Source organism: Cynocephalus volans, chromosome 1 (assembly GCF_027409185.1).
Source record: "Cynocephalus volans isolate mCynVol1 chromosome 1, mCynVol1.pri, whole genome shotgun sequence".
In the NCBI taxonomy this organism is placed as follows: domain Eukaryota; kingdom Metazoa; phylum Chordata; class Mammalia; order Dermoptera; family Cynocephalidae; genus Cynocephalus; species Cynocephalus volans.
The window spans coordinates 65,375,160-65,395,884 of record NC_084460.1 but is presented as its reverse complement, the minus strand read 5'-3'; the positions used below and the strand labels follow the sequence as shown (position 1 = coordinate 65,395,884).

At 42.9% G+C, this 20,725-nt stretch overlaps 1 protein-coding gene across 1 annotated transcript in view; it reads right to left on the bottom strand.

Annotated features, from left to right (window-relative positions):
* DLGAP2 (DLG associated protein 2) overlaps positions 1–20,725 on the bottom strand; it is a 215,229-nt gene that overhangs the window by 62,850 nt on the left and 131,654 nt on the right. Inside the window, exons 5-6 of the mRNA XM_063099474.1 lie at positions 13,635–13,782; positions 5,653–5,872 (exon numbers count right to left, since the gene is read on the bottom strand). Of these exons, the coding sequence (XP_062955544.1) occupies positions 5,653–5,872; positions 13,635–13,782 (368 nt within the window). The remainder of the gene's footprint in view (positions 1–5,652; positions 5,873–13,634; positions 13,783–20,725) is intronic.

Here is a 20,725-nt window from a genome sequence, read left to right as displayed (position 1 = left end):
TTTGATTTCCTGCTTGATTTCTTCTTGGACCCATATGTCATTAAGTAGAATGCTGTTTAATTTCCATGTGTTTGTATAGTTTCCAGAGTTTTGTTTGTTATTAATTTCTAGTTTTAATCCATTGTGGTCTGAGAAGATACATGGGATAATTCCAATTTTTTTGAATTTATTGAGACTTGATTTGTGACCTAATATGTGATCTATCCTGGAGAATGATCCATGTGCTGATGAGAAGAATGAATATGCTGAGGTTGTTGGGTGGAATGTTCTGTAGATATCTGCCAATTCCAATTGGTCTAGAGTCTTGTTTAGATCTTGTGTTTCTCTACTGATTCTTTGCCTAGATGATCTGTCTAATATTGACAGTAGGGTGTTCAGGTCCCCTGCTATTATGGTATTAGTGTCTATTTCCTTCTTTAGGTCTAATAGAGTTTGTTTTATAAATCTGGCTGCTCCAACATTGGGTGCGTACATATTTATGATTGTTATGTCTTCTTGATGGATCAGTCCTTTTATCATTAAGTAGTGTCCCTCATTGTCTCTTTTTATGGTTTTTAGTTTAAAGTCTATTTTGTCAGATATAAGAATAGCCACTCCAGCTCGTTTTTCTTTTCTGTTTGCATGGTAAATCTTTTTCCATCCTTTCACTCTTAGTCTGTGTGAATCTTTATGGGTGAGGTGGGTCTCTTGTAGGCAGCATATAGTTGGGTCCTGCTTTTTGATCCAGTCAGCCAGTCTGTGTCTTTTAATTGGGGAATTTAAGCCTTTAACATTAAGAGTTGTTATTGAAAGGTGTTGATTTATTCCTATCATTTTATTGGTTGTTTGGTTGTCTTAGGTGTCTTTTGTTCCTTGCTTTCTGATTTACTGTTTGGTTTCTGTGTTTGTTGGTTCCTTAGGTTGTAGATAGTGTTTTTGTTAGCTTGTTTTCTCTTCATGAATGCCATTTTTATTGTACTAGCGGGTTTAGATTTTTCTTAGGTTTTTATGGCAGTGGTAGTTATTTTTCAGGAACCAAACCCAGTACTCCCTTGAGGATTTCTTGTAAGGGTGGTCTTGTGGTAGTGAACTCCCGCAGTTTTTGTTTGTCTGAGAAATATACTATTTGCCCTTCATTTCGGAAGGATAGCCTTGCAGGGTAGAGTATTCTTGGCTGGCAATCTTTGTCTTTTAGTATTTTGAAAATATCATCCCATTCCTTTCTAGCTTTTAGGGTTTGTGATGAAAAGTCTGATGTTAACCTGATTGGGGCTCCCTTATAGGTGATTTGACGCTTCTCTCTTGCAGCTTTTAAGATTCTCTCTTTGTCTCTGAGTTTTGCCAATTTGACTATGACATGTCTTGGAGAAGGCCTTTTTGGGTTGAATACGTTTGGAGATCGTTGAGCTTCCTGGATCTGAAGATCTGTGATTTTTCCTATACCTGGGAAGTTTTCTGCCACTATTTTGTTGAATATGTTTTCAATGGAATCTCCATTTTCCTCCCCTTCTGGAATACCCATGACTCGGATATTTGAGCGCTTGAGGTTGTCTGATATCTCTCTCAGATTTTCTTCCATGTCCTTGATTCTTTTTTCTTTCTTTTTGTCTGCTTGTGTTATTTCAAACAGCCCATCTTCAAGTTCAGAGGTTCTCTCTTCAACTTCGACAAGCCTGCTGGTTAAACTCTCCGTTGTGTTTTTTATTTCGCTGAATAACTTCTTCAGTTCAGCAAGTTCTGCTACATTTTTTTTCAGGACATTGATTTCCTTGTATATTTCCTCTTTCAGATCCTGTATACTTTTCCTCATTTCATCATGATGTCTAGCTGAGTTTTCTTGTATCTCATTCAGTTTCCTTAGAATTATCACTCGAAATTCCTTGTCAGTTATTTCAAGGGCTTCTTGTTCTATAGGATCTAGAGTATGAGATTTATTAACTTTTGGTGGTGTACTTTCTTGATTTTTTGTATTTCTGGTGTCTTTTTTTTGGTGTTTATTCATTGTGGCGGGGGGTTTCACAGTCCACCGGTTTGAGACTAATGACTAACTAGGATGTTGCTGTGGTTGCCAATTTGGTATGGCTCCCGCCGTGACTGCTCAGTTGGCCTCTAGTGTCTTGTGTGTGTGGTTGCCTCGGGTCTTGGGCTTCTCCGGGGATCCACCTTTCTGGTCAGCTTGTACTCTGCTGGGCTGGTGGATCACGTACCACAGGGTGTGTGATCTCTGTTGAGCTTTCACTTTCTGTACAGGACTTCTCCCCGTTCCGTGTGCTCTGGCCCAGGCTGTTAGATCGTGCAATGGCGACCCCACCGGGTGTGTGGTTTCTGTCGAGTCTCCGCCTCCCTGGCCGCATGTCTCCCCCCTCTGTGCACACTGTGCTGGGCTGGGGCGTGTCTTCTGCAACCCTCGTCTATCAGCTGGGCCTTCAAGACCCTGCTCAGCACCGCCTCGCCCAGGAAGTCTACCAGGTTTCTGCTAGGCACACACGACCGGTCTCTCTGGGTGCCTTTGTAGCACTGTGTAGATCTTTCTCGGGTCTTGTTCACCTTTGTATCCCCCCGGTATAAACCGAGTCTAGTGCCCGCCTGCAGCCTGCTCTCCGGCAGGTTCAAGCGGACCTGGGAACTCTCCTACCACACTATTCCCAACCAGAAATTCGTTAGGCTTTTTTCCAAACTGGTGGTCGCAGAGATGGTATCTGCCTCCCAGTAACAGGAAGTTTACCGGGCCAGAGTCCAGGGTGTGGTGGAGTGACAGCCCGTACTTCCTAGCCCTCCCAAAACTGGTCGGGACGCCCCACACCCCCAGCCCTGCCAGAGAACCGCGGAGGGAGTGGGAGAGGAGGCCGGCCCACAGGGTCCGGAAAGCCCCGCGCCAGGCCAAGCAAATAGGCTCAGTGATGGCCGAGCAGGGCGGAGCTGCCCGCACCTGGGAAAATGGAGGCAGCACTGGGGCAGTGAGTGGCCTGGTGGTGCAGGCGGGAGCCGCATGGGCATCCACCCCCCGAACAGAGCTGTGCCAGGGATCACTCACAGTGCTGTGCCAGGTCGGGCGCTCGCTCTGTCTCTGGTTTGTTGCCTTCCGTGTTCTTGGCGCTGCCGCCTCGGGCTGTTCAGTCGCCGCGCCGCTCGGGCGCTCCCAGGAATCTTCTTTAATGCCGGCCTGAAACCTCGAATCCTGAATAGGGCAGCTGGCCGCCTTCAGTGCGGCCCCAGCCTCCGGGATCCTGGCTGCATCCACAGCAGCCCTGGCGCCGTGTTCCCTGTTTCAAGACTCGCTTTTGCAGCTAAGAATCAGTTCTTTTCCTGCTCCACACTTCAAAGCTGTTGCCTGTAAATGAGGCAGCCTCTCCTGCCGGGGGCAAAGTGGCGTTGAGCCCCCCGACCGGCCAGCAGCAGCAGTCCTCCCTTAAGAGATGGCCAGAGGAAGGTCCACAAGTTTCCCGGCTGCCTGAGGCCCAGTGGCCACCTTTTCCACCTCAGCTACTCCGCGCCAGCCGCCGCAGCCGCCGCCATCTTGAAACTCCGGTATGTACATTTTTGGAATACAAAATGTACATGGTAAAAATGATATATACATAAATTAGAATTATAATCTGAGTTCCGCACTCGTTCTTATATTATCTCTGTGAAATCTGTTTTATTTTTATTCTGTCTATAATGACAGCCCTAAAAATAATAAAGTCACTTTCTACTAGGTAATTATTGTTTCAAAGCATTTCTGAAGACCATGAAAGGGCTTAATCGTTTACTTGCTCATAAAAGGCACTCAACAAATGCTGGTGAATATGTGAATAGTGACCATGCTCTCTCTCTCTCTCTCTCTTTTTAAAAACTATTTAGTTAAGACCTATATTAAAATAGGTTATCTAACTAAAATAGGTTAGAACCTATTTTATGATCTCTTAAAGTTATGTTTTTGTTTTTTTTTTTCTTTTTCGTGACCAGCACTCAGCCAGTGAGTGCACCGGCCAGTCCTATATAGTATCCGAACCCGTGGTGGGAGCGTCGCTGTGCTCCCAGCGCCGCACTCTCCCGAGTGCGCCATGTGCTCGGCCCTTAAAGTTATGTTTTTAATGCGATGATTGAAAACCTCATTACTTCCTTAAGTTTCTAATTTGTTCTGTTTTGGTATCTTTTTTTCACACTGGGGCGATTTCACTGAGGGGAAGTAGTGATTAAAATAGGACACCCAAGTGACAACCAGAGGCTAAGACCCCACCACCCATAAACTGCTCCCACGGTCACACCTGGATGGTTAATATTCACAGCCCTGCAGATTTCACATGGCACAGTTCCTTGGCACAGCCCTCTCTATTCCTGCAAAGCTGCATTGAGAACAGAGTGTGCCAGGATCCAATGTACATCTCACGAAGGCCCAAGACTTAGTGGTCAGAGAGTGTCGCAAAAATCTCTGCTGAGGTGTCAGGAAGCCACATAAAAACAAAACAAAACAAAACAGTGAGGATCCACAGCTTTCTTTGAAAAATAACTGTTAAGCTTACTTGAATAAATTATTCATAGCTACCACTTCTTTTGAACACCTCAAACACCAATAGTCAGAAAAATTAACAAGCCCAAGATCTTCTAGTGATGATGTGATGGAACAAGATTTGAATCCAGTTTATTCTCTCCCATCTACAGACTCTGCATTGAAATACTTTCCTCTCAGAGTGCAATGGTAGTAAGATTTTACATTATGGTGAGAATTCTGCAACATGCAATCTCCTTGCTCACTTCAGCATCGAAACATACCAAGATCTATTTATGGGTATGATGACACATTCCTTCCTGATCTTCTCTTTGTTTCTCTTCCCACTCGCGTTATATGTCATCTGGTCGCTATTTGTCTAGAACAAAGTTTGTTCTTGGGACTGTCCGGTAAGTTCCTTTGATAAGCCTGCAGCATTTCAAATCTTAACGTATTTCAGAACACCTCACTCTTCCACTCTCTTTCATAGTTTCTCTTCTTAGCTTTTAATGGTAGTGTAGCAAGCTGTTATTGTTTGCTATGTTTTATAGGTTTCTCAAGGTCATCTACATTCATTGTGTTATAGAAATAATGATAGTGCAGTGAAATATCAGGCAGTGATATTTAGTTTAGGTGGTAAATTTTCAAAGGGGTGGATATGGTTTTCCATAAGAACTGACAGAAATTGTGAAACTGAATCTTTGGAGCCCTACTACTAGTAGTGAATTTACATTACTGATTGATTTGCTTTGCAGCGATGAATCATGTTGATAGATCTGCTTACCGAGCAACAGAGGTTCATTCAGGCTGGACACTGCTATGAAGAAACCTAGGAACCAGTCATTGTGAAACTTCACTGCAATCTGTTACACTTTAATGTTTAAAACACAATCACTTTCCAAATGTCAGCACTTCATTTTTATCTCCTACTCAAAACTTTACAAAAGTTATACTTGATTATTTTAAAGAAGTTTGATACTTGATAGATTTCATTCTAGAAAAAGAAGGGTTATCTATGAAAAAAATGCTTCAAACCACCATTGCAAATGCGATAATGTAACAAATGCAATTTGGAAAAGTAACCAAGCATCTGAAGAGTGAATTATACCTGTGGTCAGGGTGCGCCCCGCTCCTTCTAGGAGAAGGACTTAAACACACCTTTAGGTTTTCCTCTAGGAAGGTCGAAAAGGGCGTATCTTTACCTGCTGTTGACCTGATGGTTGAGGTGATGTTGGAGGGTGTCATCATGGGGATACATTCATCATCTTGGGAGTAACCAGCTTGAATGGCTCGAAGGTAACTATGACTCCTTGTTCGGAAACATCCAGGGAGGTCAAGGGCATCCATGGCCTGAGATTCCACTTCACTAAAGACAGATTCACACACTGACTCAAACTGCCCATTGATCTCCGCTTCACTCATCTGGAATAATCAAAAGCACATGTGAAACCCAGGTCCAGCCAGGGTTTGCATAACTGTGTTACAAAGGAGCAAGACAACAAAATACATCCCATCATATTTATTTACAGTCTTATATTTTCAGCATAATTAATTTGCAATCAGCATTGGAAATCTGCTAAGCTTGGGAAATAGCTTATTGGGTTATTTCTTACAAAACACAAAGGTAAATAGCCAAGTCCAAGATGTTGATGAAATTCTACAGACCTACAAGGCAAAAGTTTAGAGTATGGCTGAGTTATTACGAAGTTTAAGAGAGACAGCACATTTAAGTACCTGGTACAAAGAGTGTTCAAAATATTAGTTCTTCCATTTTTTCCTCAAATGACTCACCTTTCCAAGCTATTTACAGCACAGACAATTCTGGGCATTGAGGCTATGTAAGTAAACACATAGTTAAGTGAATAAGCTACTTTTAGTTCTTTTCAGGACATGAGAGTCTGCTTCTACTACGTGGAAAATAATCACAAATTTGGCACATAAACTTGTATCCTTCTCACCATTAGAGCAGCATAATCCAAGTCCAGATGAGAAAGAAATGTTCATATTGGTGTTTCTGTCAACATTAAACAAGTCGCATCTACCTAAATTCCAGGCGTTTTCTTCTTGTTTAGCCTAGAATATTAATATATTTGCTTCATTTGATAGTTTAGCAGGTGAAGTAATTATTTTCCAGCCTATGATTTAATTTCTAGCTATGGAGTCACCTTGGGAACTCCAATGTCTGACTGCATTTGAAGGAAAGTTATCCTGGCTTTGCATAGTGGAGCGAGCTCAGGCTGACATGTGCCTCCAGCCTGACCATCATGTTAGTCAAAGGGCCTTTGCTTAGGGTGGATGGCCCAGGAGGACATGCTTCCCCTGAGGTTTCCTGATGGTCACACTACTTGTGTATTTACCATCAGCCAAATCTAGAAATTTTACATGGAAGTCCAATAAAGTAAAATTTAGGACAAAACAATGTTGGAGAGGCTGGGATGGAGAAGAAATAAGACTTTTAAGAATGAAAAGCCGAAACTGGGCTGGTAACGCATAGATGCTCACAGGCCTAAGGGCAAGAGTTCAGCGTGGACAGAAATCAGCTGCTCCAAGAGAGTGATTCACCCTGGACTGGAACTTTGGTAAATGACCCCCTTTCCCCAATTGCTCGTATACTGTGGGTCTATCCCTTCTGTATGTCTTACGTATGTTAACATGTACGTGCACATGGGGATGCTTGTTCATGACACCGAGGAGCAAGGCTGAGGCTCTCTGGGAGAGGCACATGAAGAAGAGCAGAATCAGAGCTCAGGGGAAGGGGCTGGGGATATACTCATGGGACACTGGATGTGCAGCGCTTTTACCTCCAGACGGTCTCCCTGTCCCCTCCCTCCTGCCGTGGGCTCATGCTGGAGCCTGGTCCAGAAACCTGGCACTCATCCTCCATGTCCAGCTGGTCAGAGACCATTTGGATTCTCCACTCCAGATCAGGCTGGCTGTGCTCTGACCCTCTCTACTCTCTGCCACATCCCCATGCCTGCTCACGATCTGGCTCTGTGTCTCAGTTTAGCATTGTGAAAATTGTGTCATTTAACTTCTTAAAATTTTCACCAGCACCAGTGTTTGAGCTAAGTACAGATTCCTCAGCACAGCCTTCCAGGATCCGGCTGCTGCCCCCATCCCCAAACAGATTCCTCACCTCACTCCTTAGCTGGAGCCACACACTCAAGTCATGCAAAATGTAATGCAACTCCCCAAACCACCCTCCCTTCTCCCTTGCTTCTGAATTTGAACTGTCCCTCTTCTGCAAGCATGTGTCTCACTCTTCAACACCTGCAGACCTCAGCTGGGAACTCACTTTCTCTGCGGACTGGGTCACCTGTGCCTGGATGGGTAACATGCTTTCCCCTGGGTTCCCACAATACACTGTGCATGTTCACATCCAAGGACCTGCCTGCAGGTTCTGTAAGCAAATACTCACTTCTCTGTCTTTGCCCAGTTTTACTTCAAACTGAACACTATTTTCTTTTCTTCCTTCCTCCTTTCCTTTCTCTTTTCCTTCCTTCCTTCCTTCTCTCTCTCTCTCTCTCTCTCTTTCATTCTCTTCTCTCCCCTCCCCCTCCTTTAAAAAGCCAAGAATTAGTATGCAATTATTCCTCTTTTTCTTTTTTCCGGTCTATCTCAGCATGGTCTGGAGGGGCTGTGTGAGAGCCCAAACCCACTGGATTATGCTGGCAGATAAATTTTAAAAAGATACCATTCTAAACAATAGATTAGTTCTTTTCCTACAATTGTTTGCAGAGTAAAAAGTGTCAAACAATCAGATTCTCCCCGTATCGTAACAAAATGCGATACTCTTTGCTCCTCTCTAGCTTCAGACCTGTAGATGGACTTGTCTGGTTTCACCCTGAGATTACTTACATGCTAGAAGGATGGCCTCTTTCACTCTAAACATCTCAGTGACGTAACTTGGCACTGATTCTAGAGATGATAGAGGAGGAGGCGGGGGAGGGGACAATAGGCAGGGCTGTGCCTGAAGCCCAAGTGTAAGAGAGACAGACCAGAGCCTGCAGCAGCAGAGGAAGCCAGAGCACCACTGATGGGAGACTGCCTTCACCTGAATGGTCTGAGGATTTCTGACGTATGACAGAGACATACTCAGGGGGAGAGAAACCATGACATGACCCTCACGGCAGCCTCAGTAACTGAGTGAGTAAAATGCTCAGGGACACACGTACTGGTTTGAAAATGGGACATTTTCTGGACTACACATTTCTTTCAATCTAAGTTTTCACTTATGTGGAATTTTACCAAAAAGTCTTAGGTTATTTTATGTCAAAGATCCACTTTAGACATCTTGGAAAGGTCAAAATCTGATGGCCCTAATGTTTGCTGGCACCCCAGTGCACATTCTCAGTAGAAGCTCTTCTGCAGACCCTCCACGGTCCAGCTGTTCTCTCTCCTTTAAGCAGAAACACTATTAAACTTGTGCATTTTACAAAAAAAATACTAAAATTTCAGTAAGGACTCTTTGGCTTTGCTTCCATCTACAAAAACTTACCAGTGAGATTCTAAAAATGAAGGTGGCTTCCTCCCTTTCTCCAAACAAAAAGTAGTTGACAAGGATCTCAAATTGGTCTAGAAGGGAATTGAAATGATCTGTTCTTTGAGAACAGATTTGTTCACCTAGATGAGAGAGATTTGGAAAATTTTACATTGGAATTCAAGCTATGGCTATATCCAGTAGAGATGCCCCACAGGGACGTAAGCCAATGGGGTAAGTTATGGGAATAATTAGTGTAGTTTGAAGTATCCTACTTCTCTTTTTGTGAACTGTAACTCTGCTATGCAACTTGAGTTAATTCCAGAGAAGGTGGACAACATGAGGAACGAAAGCAAAGAAAATTTGGAAAATGGTGTGGGGCATTGGATACGAGGCAATCGTCCTATTGTGGCAGAGAGCTCTTTGTAGAGCTCAGGGAGGGCTTCTCAGAGGTCCTGACAAAGTACGTTTACAAGGCAAGGCATGACACAGTGAGGGTATGGAAAAATGGGAACCCTGTGTACTGTTCATGGGAATGTAACATGGTGCAGCCAATATAGAAAATAGTATTAAAAACAGAATTACCACATCATGCAGCAACTTTACTTCTGGGTATATATCCCAAAGAATTGAAAGCAGGGTCTTAAAGAGATATTTGTACACCCACACTCCTAGCAGCATTATTTACAATAGTTAAATGTGGAAGCAATCCCAGTGTCCACTGATGGATAGACCAAATGTGGTCTATCCATACAATAGAATATTATTCAGCCGTAAAAAAGGAAGGAAATTCTGACACACGCTACAACATAGATGGACCTTGAGGATATTATGCTAGGTGAAATAAGCCAGTCACAAAAGGACAAATATTGTATGAATGCACTTATATGAAGTCCCTAGAGTAGTCAGATGCATAGAGATGGAAATACAATGGTGGGTGGAGCGGCTGGGGGGAGGGGAGAATGAGGAGTTGTTTGATGGGTACAGGGTTTCAGTTTCAGATGATGAAACAGTTCTGGAGATGGACGGTAGTGATAGTTGCACAACAGTGTGAATGTACTTAATGCCACTGAACTGCACATTTAAAAATGATCAAGATAGTAATTTTATGTTATGTGTATTTTACAATTTTTAAAAAACAGGAAGCATGACAGAAGGAAAAGCTACGATTGCACCAAAACTGCTATTTAAAGACAACAAGAAGGTAAGAGATAACGAGACAATGGTGTGGTCTAAAACTGTTAGGAAGATAAATATCTTTTGGTGGCTTTGGGATCTGCCAGACGTGGGACACAAACCCCTATTCTACTCTGAAACTTGGCTGCCTCATGGCTGCTGTGTCTTCTACTTCACTGTGTCCTCAAGTTCCAGCCCAGTCCCGAAAGGAGCTCCAGCAGATATGCTGAGTGCGTGTGTGTGCAAGAGGAGACAGTGACGGTCGGACCCTACTGGGGGCTCAAGGGTGACGGGAACTGGGAGGGTCACCCAGCACCACTAATGGGACTCAGCAGGTCTCATAAACCATGATCGTTATTACATTATTATTTATCGAATGGGCAGGGATATCAGAGATCTTAAAGCATTATTCCATTTAATGTATAGATTTAGCAATATATATATATATATATATATATATATATATATATATATTTTTTTTTTTTTTAACACAGAGCACTAAACTCTGAGTAAGATGGGGTAAGGTAGTATACTTCCCAAGAAAAATCCAACTGTGTTCTCTGAAACTTTAGGGACCATCATTCTGAGAATAAAAAGTAAGTCTGGGTTCCTGTTCAGCATACTGAGAGATGGGTGAATCTCAGAGTGCTCTGAAAAGGTCGACAATGAGTAAGTGGCCCAAAGAGCACCAGACAATCCACCTGGCTGCAGCAAGGAGACTGAGCAGCCTCTGGAGTCACCTGCTCCTGGTTCTGGAATAGCAGCAGTGTTAATGTGAGTTTCTAGCACTTTCATCAGACTCCCCCATGAAAGCAATCCTATGGATAAATGAACAAATCTGATTTCTCAGGCTGGTCAATAAGAACTTGGAATTTCATGCATACTCTCCAAACTGCAGGTGCTAGTTTCACCTTCAGTCCTGAATGCTCGCTGTTGGCACAACTCCATGGTATCAGCCAGAACACTTAAAACACCTACATCTATTCTTCTAGATTTCTGAGCTACAGGAAATTAAAACTGAGTTCAACTACTGAAGTTCAAAGCAAGATATGGCTTAGAGATAAGCAAATCTCACAAGACTGCAGTTGGATTTTAATTTCATTTTTGCATATGAGAAAAAAGTAATGTTAAAGATAAGAAGCAAACTTTTAACAGCTTTAGTCAGCAAATTCAAGTGTCTCAGGAACACTGAAGTGTTACTGATTCCAGATGTATCATACTCTGTGTGCCAGCTGAAATGGCATCCTCCTTCCTGAATTTTAGGTAGCATTGGCCAGGGTTTGATACTGAATTAACAGAAGTTTGGTTCTGGGTGTGATACATCTCCACCCACTACCAGGGTTCCAGAATTATTTTAAATAACAATATATATTTTTTCAGAATTCAATCTTGAGTTCAATTTAAAGTCATGTCATAGAACTCAGCAATAGAAATCACTTAGAATTTTAAATTTCAAAGTCATTAAAAGAAATAAATCCCCCAAGCACACAACTTGTCTGCTTTACCATTATTTCCAATGATGAATTTTTCAGATAGAAAAAGACATTAAGAAAATGTTATTTTTACTGACTTATTTTTGGAGATCCCATCTTGGGTTCACCAAAAGCATGATATGGAGGGTACTAGACTATGGCTTACATTTCCTCAAAATAATGACAAAACCCAGAGAACCTGTGGTTCCATAAGAGCATTTGAAGAGGTATGATACACAATTAATTGAAACCTGTTGGTTGAAAGCAAATGGAAACCATTAGAGAGGAATTCTCACATCTATGGCAAATACACTTTGCACCTCTGTTTAAAATCTTTGCTGGGTTACAGCTGAATTTAAACATTGTATTTTGGTAAACTAGGTTGTATTAACTGAAAGAGAAGGTAGTATCTTTATGAGAAGGAAGTATACTTTATCCTCTTCTTTGACTGGGGAGAAAGTTGTTAAGATGTTTAATTGACTTTCAGTTCATCTGTTTAAATAATTAATATGTCCCCAAATTATCTTGGATTTTATACTGAAACAGAATGTACATAGTTGCAATGATCTAGTTGCTGAAGATCTGTTGTCAACATTGTTATTATTTGCATGGGGGTGGTTGGGTGCAGATGGCAGGGTGGCCAACTCTCCCAGTTTGTCCAGGACCGAAGATTTTCCTGGGATGTGGGACCATGAGCACTAACACCAGGACAGTCCTAGTTTGCAGAGTCAGGAATGCTTCTTTCCTTGTCACTGGGAAAAAAGAATCAATGGAACTCTTTTTGCTGGGAATGGAAATTAATCCCGTTTCTAAAAAAAAAAACAGCATGTGAGTAGATTAATGAGGTAATATCTTCCTTGAGTTGTGGAACAGGAAAAACCCAGATAGTTCAATAGAAAAAGTCCAGAGGACAACTTTCTGGTGAGAAAAAGAAAAAAAAACAACAACAAAAACACCTATATATGAAAAGACTATCTCATAAGGAACTCAATATCCACAGTGAAAGAAAGACTCCAACTCATTGCACCCCTGGCAAGCTCCCAAATGCTCACAGCCTCATTTACGACCAGGAGGGCTTTTGATACTCAGAATTATATGCTACTACTGCTGCTTATCACTACAGTAATCATAAGGGCTGTCATTTATTTAGTCTTTATCCTATGCTAGGCTCTTTACCTAACCATATAAAAAATTCACTAGACACTCACTTGGTTACTCTGCTAATTGCATATAAGAGGGTAACTTGAGCCCAGGCCTCTGACTTAAAGCCCGTGTTTGCAATCACTACTCTGCAATAAGTCAAAGAAAACATTACCTATAAGAACCCATGGTTGGCTTGAGCACTGTTTTTAAAAGTATTTACCAATAGTAAGCAAAGTGTAAAACTGTAAACATTCAATTCCTATTTGTCCTGCAACACAGGGTGATTAGAATGAATAGTGCCTGCTCATTTGCTGTTGTGTGTTCTCTCTCCGTGCACCGTAGGGCAGGAAGCCTGCTGGGCACCTCCCTCTCGCAGTCCTACACATCCTAGGGCCTGCAGAAAACACCATCATTCCCTAGCAAGAAATAAGTCCTGCCTGGGAGTGAGCCTGACAAACACAGCTCTCTGAGTGAAACTAAACACCACAGCAAAATTTCAACTATTCTTCCTGGACCTTCTGAAGTGTACTTTGGAGGACACGGCTGAAAGCCACTGTGGTCAGATCTTCCCCTGGTCCATTTTATTGGACAAACATTCTGGGGAAAAGGAAGACAGCCTGTGCTAAATCCACAGGAGAGGCTGAGATGACCAGCTTATCAGTCCTTGCTTACTTAGAGAACATGAATGTGAAAATGATAGAGTCTTAAATGTTGAAAAAATTAATTTATAAAGTTCACAAGTTTTTAATCAGTCAAGGCTAAGTCCAGGCAGGAGCTTCCTGTGTGCTCGTGGTCTTTGCATAAGAGGTGCTAAGAATGCTTGTGCCGTCGTCCCCTAGCAGGGAGGCCTTCTGCTACAGCACGGCTTTGGAGGCTGGACCCCAAGGGGGAAAGGATGGAGAGAATTCCCAACCTGGCTCACGCAGCTGGCCTGGCTCAGGGTGCTGACGGCCCTCATGTAGCTCTGGTTCCTCGAGCGGAATTTTGGGGAGTTGTAGTTGGCAGAGGGGTCCAGGCTGTGACCCACAGGGACATCACTTGCAGCTTGCAGGTAGCTCTGGCTATAAGAAAAAAATGAGAAAAGGTATTCTGTGAACATCCATCGAAGGGGCAGAGATGAGAATGACTGAACCTACGTTAAGAGGCTGTTATAAAATTTCCAGTTGAATGTTTGTCTTTTGATGGATGACTTTGCCTTATGTAAATATTCTGAGGTTCACATTTACAAATGTGAATTTCATCAAAAGTAACAGGCAAGGCTATTTACAAAATTGCTTTTGAAACTTGAATTTTTATGGCCAGGTAGTGAAATTAGGATCATTCCAATTGGGAAAAATAAATAAATAAATAAAATGGCCAAAAGCAGTAGTAACTCATACAACATAATAGCAAACTTGACTACTGAATTTAAGCCAAAAAACTCTGAGAGTCTCATAAAAATCATGTTAGCTTTTCGGCAACTTTACACACTCAGAAAAATAAAAGGGGGAATAAAAGTCTCACTTTTAGCTTTAACTTAAGCAAGGTGGTCCAGATTATGCAATACAGGCAGATATAAAGAGTAGACTGGGGGATTAAATCCATTTTATTAACATAATGATCAGTTTCTTCCAAACTCCCTTAAAAATCAGTGTTGTCTGGTCTTCCTTCTGGCTCTTTTCTAAAATGTTAAAAGTATAGGAAAACCTTGGGAACATATGGCAGAAAGAAGTTTAGCTTAAACTTCTGGCTAATTGGACCCTTTTCCTTTGAGTTTTATTGACAATCTTTCCAGAATGCAGTAAACATTCATTTTATTTGATCAAAAACTGCAGTAATGTGGACAGAAATTATGAATTGTTTTTCTTTCCTGTTTTGGATCATAATAGAAACATTAAATATCATTGCACAGGCCTGTGTATAAAAACATATGTAAATATTAGGTAGATAATGCTGCCTCTACAGCAGCACATTAAAGTGTGTCCTTTCTTTCCAAATAAACTCTTGACGTAACTTGTTTTCTTTGTGATTTACTTCCTCGTTTGAAAATGGCACATCAGAAAAAAGATTGGTTTCTATAAATTCTGATTAAACAAAGCCCATTAATTATAGATTTAAAGTCATTCTTTCTGCTAAAGATAGATTTTGCTTTAAGGTGAAGTGTACAACACACTCCAGCTTCTCCCTCCCTCCTCTCCTCTCAAAGCAGACACCCACAAAAAAGAGAGAGAGCAAATGAGAAGAAATTAGTTTTAAGCTGATTCTAATTTTGGTGTGTAAGAGCCATGATGATGTCTGTGTTCATCTGGCACAGTCAGGTGGTCAGCTCTGCAGCAGGTTTGGGGACCTGCACCAGCCCAGCAGGGGGCACTGTCCCCACCTTGGATCCCCCAGGCCATGCCAGGGAGTAGGACAGGTGAGTAAGCACAGACCTGGCCGTCACCCCCCCCCGCAAACTGACCAAGTTCAATGGAGTGGTAACATGTCAACAGCATCCCAAAACTGTTGTTGAGTTTGGGGTCCAAGCTGAATTTGGTAAGTGGACGTGTCCGTGGCCCTGCAAGTACCCATGGTTTGCTTTCCTTGTGTGTGTGTGTGTTTAATACAGTGTCACATGCAGGGGATCAGGCCTGAGCTGTGGGGCTGGGGCAGTGCAGCCTCAGGTGGATGCCCTGAGCCCCAGCTTAGACACCTGGTTCATGTTGGTCTTTGCAAAAATGTCAATTTTCTGTATTTTCCCTTTCCTCTCGTGTTTCCTTGAAATCATTGGTTTCACACGTTGCATTTCTACCACGTAGCACTGTTATCTTATTTTCTTCCAATTAATAGCTTTCCTTTCTGATTAATACCACCATTTCATCATTTTAACATTTTCAAATTAAAGTTGCTTCTTAGACTGAGAAAAGCCAAAAGAAGGATTCTCATCCTCCCTATCTTGGTATCTGTACTTTCTAACCAGTGCCTGGTGCCATGCATGAAGGGTAGTCTCAAAACTAGAGCTCATGACCCGTTTGGTAGCTGGTGTGTGGCACTCACACAGGGATCAATGTATTTTGTAATTCTGTGGTTTAAATAATGTGTTCTATTGATTCTCTTTATTCCAAAATTGAGTATGCCACTTAAAGAAACATTACCATTGTAATAATTTTTTTCTTTTAAATGTAAACTCATAATAGTTAACATTTACTACATGCTATTATGCCAGATACTCTCGTAAGCATTTTGCATTGTCCTAACCCATGAAATCTTCACATTAATCGTATAAAGTAGGTCTATTAGTGATCCTCATTGTACAGATAGGGAGACTGAGGCACAGCAATGTGAGGACACATGCCCAGGCACAGCAGATGGCACAGCTGGATTCTGGGCCTAGGCAGCCTGGCTCCAAAATCTATGCTTTTAATCCCAGGGTCACAGCTGCTGAGTCACAAAACCAGAGAGCCCCAAAGGTCCAACCCTCTACTACCATATATTTTAAATATAGTTTTTAAGAAAAACCTCAGCCTCATAAGGATTAATAGAAATTTTAAAATATTATAAGATTTTAGCATTTTATAACATAGTGCCCAAGAGTCCAGCTACTTATAAATCATCGATCTGGAGACTGAAAATTGAGAACTAGGACTGGGAGGGGCAGTGGAGGTTGAAAAGCGGGTCACACTGCTCTCTGCCACACGACACATGCTCAAGGCCTTCGATGCACCTCTCCCTCCACGACATTCCTGGCGTCTGCCCCTTAGAATCCCATCCTGGGGAGTCAGTCCCAAGCAGTCCTGAAGTTGCCTTTAAGCCCCGCTGGTGTTACTCTCAGAACAACAATTGCTGCTTTGTAATCCCAGTTGTCAGAGAGGGACTTGCTGGTAGCTCAGAAATTTTAAAAAGAAAACCATATAAAGTTTTCTAGAATAACATGAAAAATTTTTGTTCTAGTTTTTGCCTTTCATATGTTGCTCACATTAGATAGTCATACTTGCATGAATGAGACTAAAATCCTATTTTGGAAAGCTATGAGGAAAAATGTTATCATATGAGAGAATAATAGGCTTCCTAGTAGTCTGCTTCTTCTTTTTCTTTTTTTCCGTTTGTAAATTGTTCCAGAGTTGTTTGCTGAATCGTGGGCTTGAAATCTCTTTTGTGACTTTACATCATGATAAAAACAAATATATGTAACAAAATATATGCCTAAGCCAACCTCTAAATTCAGCTATTTAGATGTATGTAAATATATTTGAAAATACAGACAAAATAATCATCATTTTTGTTTTTGTCACTGTAGAAAAGCAGTAGAGATTCTATGCAGGTTATATTAAGGAGAAATTTAAGCAAACAAGTTTTTCATTCTCAGTGTCTTCATTCCAAATACAGAGGGCATCTGTTCGTTTTCATGAGTGGAATCTGACAGGACTAGCACCCATGTATCAAAAACCATATTTCCTTCTCTGCATTAAGTGGATGATGGAACATGCTAAACAATACTAGCAATAGACATACCTGAGTGTGTGTGTGTGTTTGCATGTAATATTCCTCCTACAAAATAGAAATTATTTTATCTTTCAGTACGCATTTCATATAATCTCATAATTAATTACCTGATTTCAGGAAATGGTTTCTTTCCATATTATTTCATATTCAGAATAAAAGTGTCCTCTCAGCTTTCAGTAGAGTTGCAGGAGATGAGGCATGCTTGTTCCCTACTTACATACTTTTTGGGGAAAAAAAACCACATTAGCATCTAACTGTTGGTGGAAACATCGCTGTCCCCATGGTCTTCCTCAGCCCATCTCTGAAGTCTCCACCATAGAGGCTCATAAAAGCCACATGAGTGCTTTGCACCCTTCCTGTGATGTGACCCCACCCTGCCAGTGACTTCTTGCAGAGCCTGCTCAGGGTTCCCCAGGAGGGTTTTTCCTTCCTGCAAGGAGGGACCCCTTTCCATGCCAGTCACTGCCCTTCTCTGAGAATGTGGTACTGGGAGTTGCAGTGATCGGCCTGCAGCCAGCTGGAGAATGACAGCCAGTACGCTCTATTCCTGCCTGGTTGCTGGCCCAGGTCCTGACATGGCTGACCCCTGCACCAGCCAGCATAGCCTTCCTCTGGGCTCCGACTGGCTCTATGTGACCTTTGCTTTAACCAGTGCTAGGCAGGTTTGCAACAACATGCCATCAAAAGCTTCCTAAATGGAACACAACGAGAAGGCATTTAAATACAGGGCACATGCCTTAGTAAGTTTGGGAGCCAGAAAGTGCTAGAAAGAGATTTTTAAAATATGGCAATAGTAGCACCAATGTAATTCACATTATGTACCACAAACTCTGTCTCTTTCTTTAAGCACTTTGACATTGTCATAGCCCGGGCTGCTAGGACAAGAATACCACAGAGAGGGGCTTAAACAACGCACATTAATTTCTCACAGTTTTGGAGGCTGGAAGTTACAGATGAAGACACCCAAAGATCCAGTGTCTGGACAGGTGAGGACCTGTTTCCCGGATCACAGACGGCGCCTTCTCGCTGTGTCCTCACATGGTGCAAGGGGGGAGGGAGCTCTGTCAGGACTCTTCATAAGGACACTAATCCCATCTTGAGGCTCAACCCTCATGACATCATCACCTCCCAGAGACCCCACCTCCTAATGCCACCACCTTGAAGGTTAGAATTTCAATATATGAATTTGGGGGGATACAAACATCAGTTCCTAACAGAGACGTGTATATATTTTCCCCACATAAGGAAACTAATCTCAGAGGGCTGAGTTCATCTGCTATATGATATCATAGAACGGGGTCTGAACCCAGGCATTCCAGGTCTGGTGGTGCTCACCCCACCTTCTGGGGACAGTGTGACACTGTGGCCTCAGGTGTTCTGGGCTTTCTCTGTGGAGGCATCTCTGAGCTGGGGTGTGTCAGTAATTACACAGGCACACAAATCCCAAAGATCACACGAGAAGATCTGGCACATCAGGAATTGAGTGCATTCCTCTTCGCCAACTACAACCCAGATCTTCCCCCTCTTCTACCAAGGCTTTGCAGATGAAACAGAGTAAAATGCAGGAGGATCAAAATTAGGGTTCACTCATCTTATTTTAAGGCTAAGAGAGGTCTTGGAAGAATCACCCCATTTTATATATTTGGAAATGAATCCCAGAGAAGATCTTTGCTGATGTCAATACATGAGCAGATGAGCTTCTGCGGACACGAGGCTTTGCTCACTGATTTTTCCACCAGCCAACGACGCTCCTCCTCACCCCCTGCACTTTCTTTCCCTTTGTGCCTCGTCGCACCACTCGAACCTACTCTGTTTTCCTTCATCTGTCGTATTTACGATTTTACCGTAGAGCAGCTCCTCTGTGGAAAGGCATTTGTATTACGCCTTTAACTCCTGCACAGTTTTCTCGAGCAGTGTGCCAGGAAGAGTGCTTAGTGCTGGAGGACAAAAAGATGAATGGATAGAGCTGCCAGAAAAGAACCCAGGACACCAGTTAAATTTGAATTTCAGATGGACGATGAATAATTTTTAGGATCAATATGTCCCAAATTGTGTCCTAAATATTCCCCAAATGGGACATACTGATACGAAAGGAATTTCACTGTTTATCTGAAATGCAAACTTAACTGGGCATCATGTGATTTTATTCGTTAAATCTGGCAACACTATTTATGATGCATGTCCTCTCTCCTCAAGGAGTTTATAGTGTGTCAGAGACACAGACACAGATGTAAATATTTTAAATGAAACATGCTACAAGGAAGTTGAGAGCATAAACCACCTTGGAGGTGGGGAGTGGGAGATTGTTTGGCTGGAGAGCACGGGGTGCTGGGGAAGGCATTCTAGGAGAGAAGTTTGGGGAAACAGGTGGGTGTGTGGGGACTATGGAGACCACACTAACGGGTTTGGCAAAAGAAAGCACTACAGATTCTTGATCAAGGGACTCGTGAGATGAGAGAGCAGGAAGCTCTCTGCGTGGGGGCTCGGAGGACGAGGAGAGGGAAGACATAAGTGCCTCTGGATGCAGACCCAGGCCGTGCTGCGCAACCTCAGCTGAGGCGGCCTCACGGGTGAAGGGAGGGCGCCAGTGACGCTGGGCTGCAGGGTTGACAGGAATCAGCAACTGATTAGAAGTGGCCCTAAGGCGGAGAGAGAGAACTGACATGACTCCAAGGCTCCTAGGCTTTTCTTAACAGAGACAGGATACACTCTAGAAAGAGGAATAGGTTTTGGAGATTGAACATGAGCTTGATTTGGATCTGCTGATTTTAGGGCACTTTGGGGAAATTTATGCAAAGGAAGAGAGCAGATTTGTTGGCCAGGGCCACGAAGGTTTGTGTAGTACAGACAGAAGCGGAGAAGATGTCGGAGTTGTGAAAGTGGTTTAGCAAAATGGGATGGAAGAGAAGAGTCAGGAGGCCTAAGGCCTGAAGGACGAGGCAGAGAAAGTAACCAGGAACCACCAGAGGAGTGTGAGAGCGAGAGCAAGGGAGGGAGGGGACCCGAGAGACATCCTGGGGCCAGCACAGGAAGAGGGCTGGGCAATGGATCAGACGCTGCCGAGAACCAAGTGGAGTGAGACCAGAGAAAAGCCATCCCATACCATAGCCCGAGGTCACTGGACACTTCTGAAGAAATGGTGTTAGTGGATTTGGGGGCAGCAACCAGACTGCAGTTAGTAAAAGGGAGAAAATGGAAGTATAAGAGACAATTTTGAAGAATTTGTCCAATTTGTCACTGAAGAGCAGAGTGCAGAGGTCATGTGAGAAAGATGGTTAGCTTTCTGGGAGGATGAGGCAGTGTGAGCATTTATTTTTAGAAAGCGATAATAACCCGCTCCTGGAAAGACCCTCGGAGAAGGTGGGCTGGGGCCATGTCCCCTGTCCAGAGGGAGCACTGTCTGGTCAGCAGCATGCCCGGCCGTGAGGTGCACTTTAAATGCAGGGAGTGTCACAGTGTACAGAAGGCGGTTTGATGTGTCCCACCAACAGTGTAGGAGGGTTCTCCTTTCTATGCATCCTCACCAGCATTTGTTATTCTCTG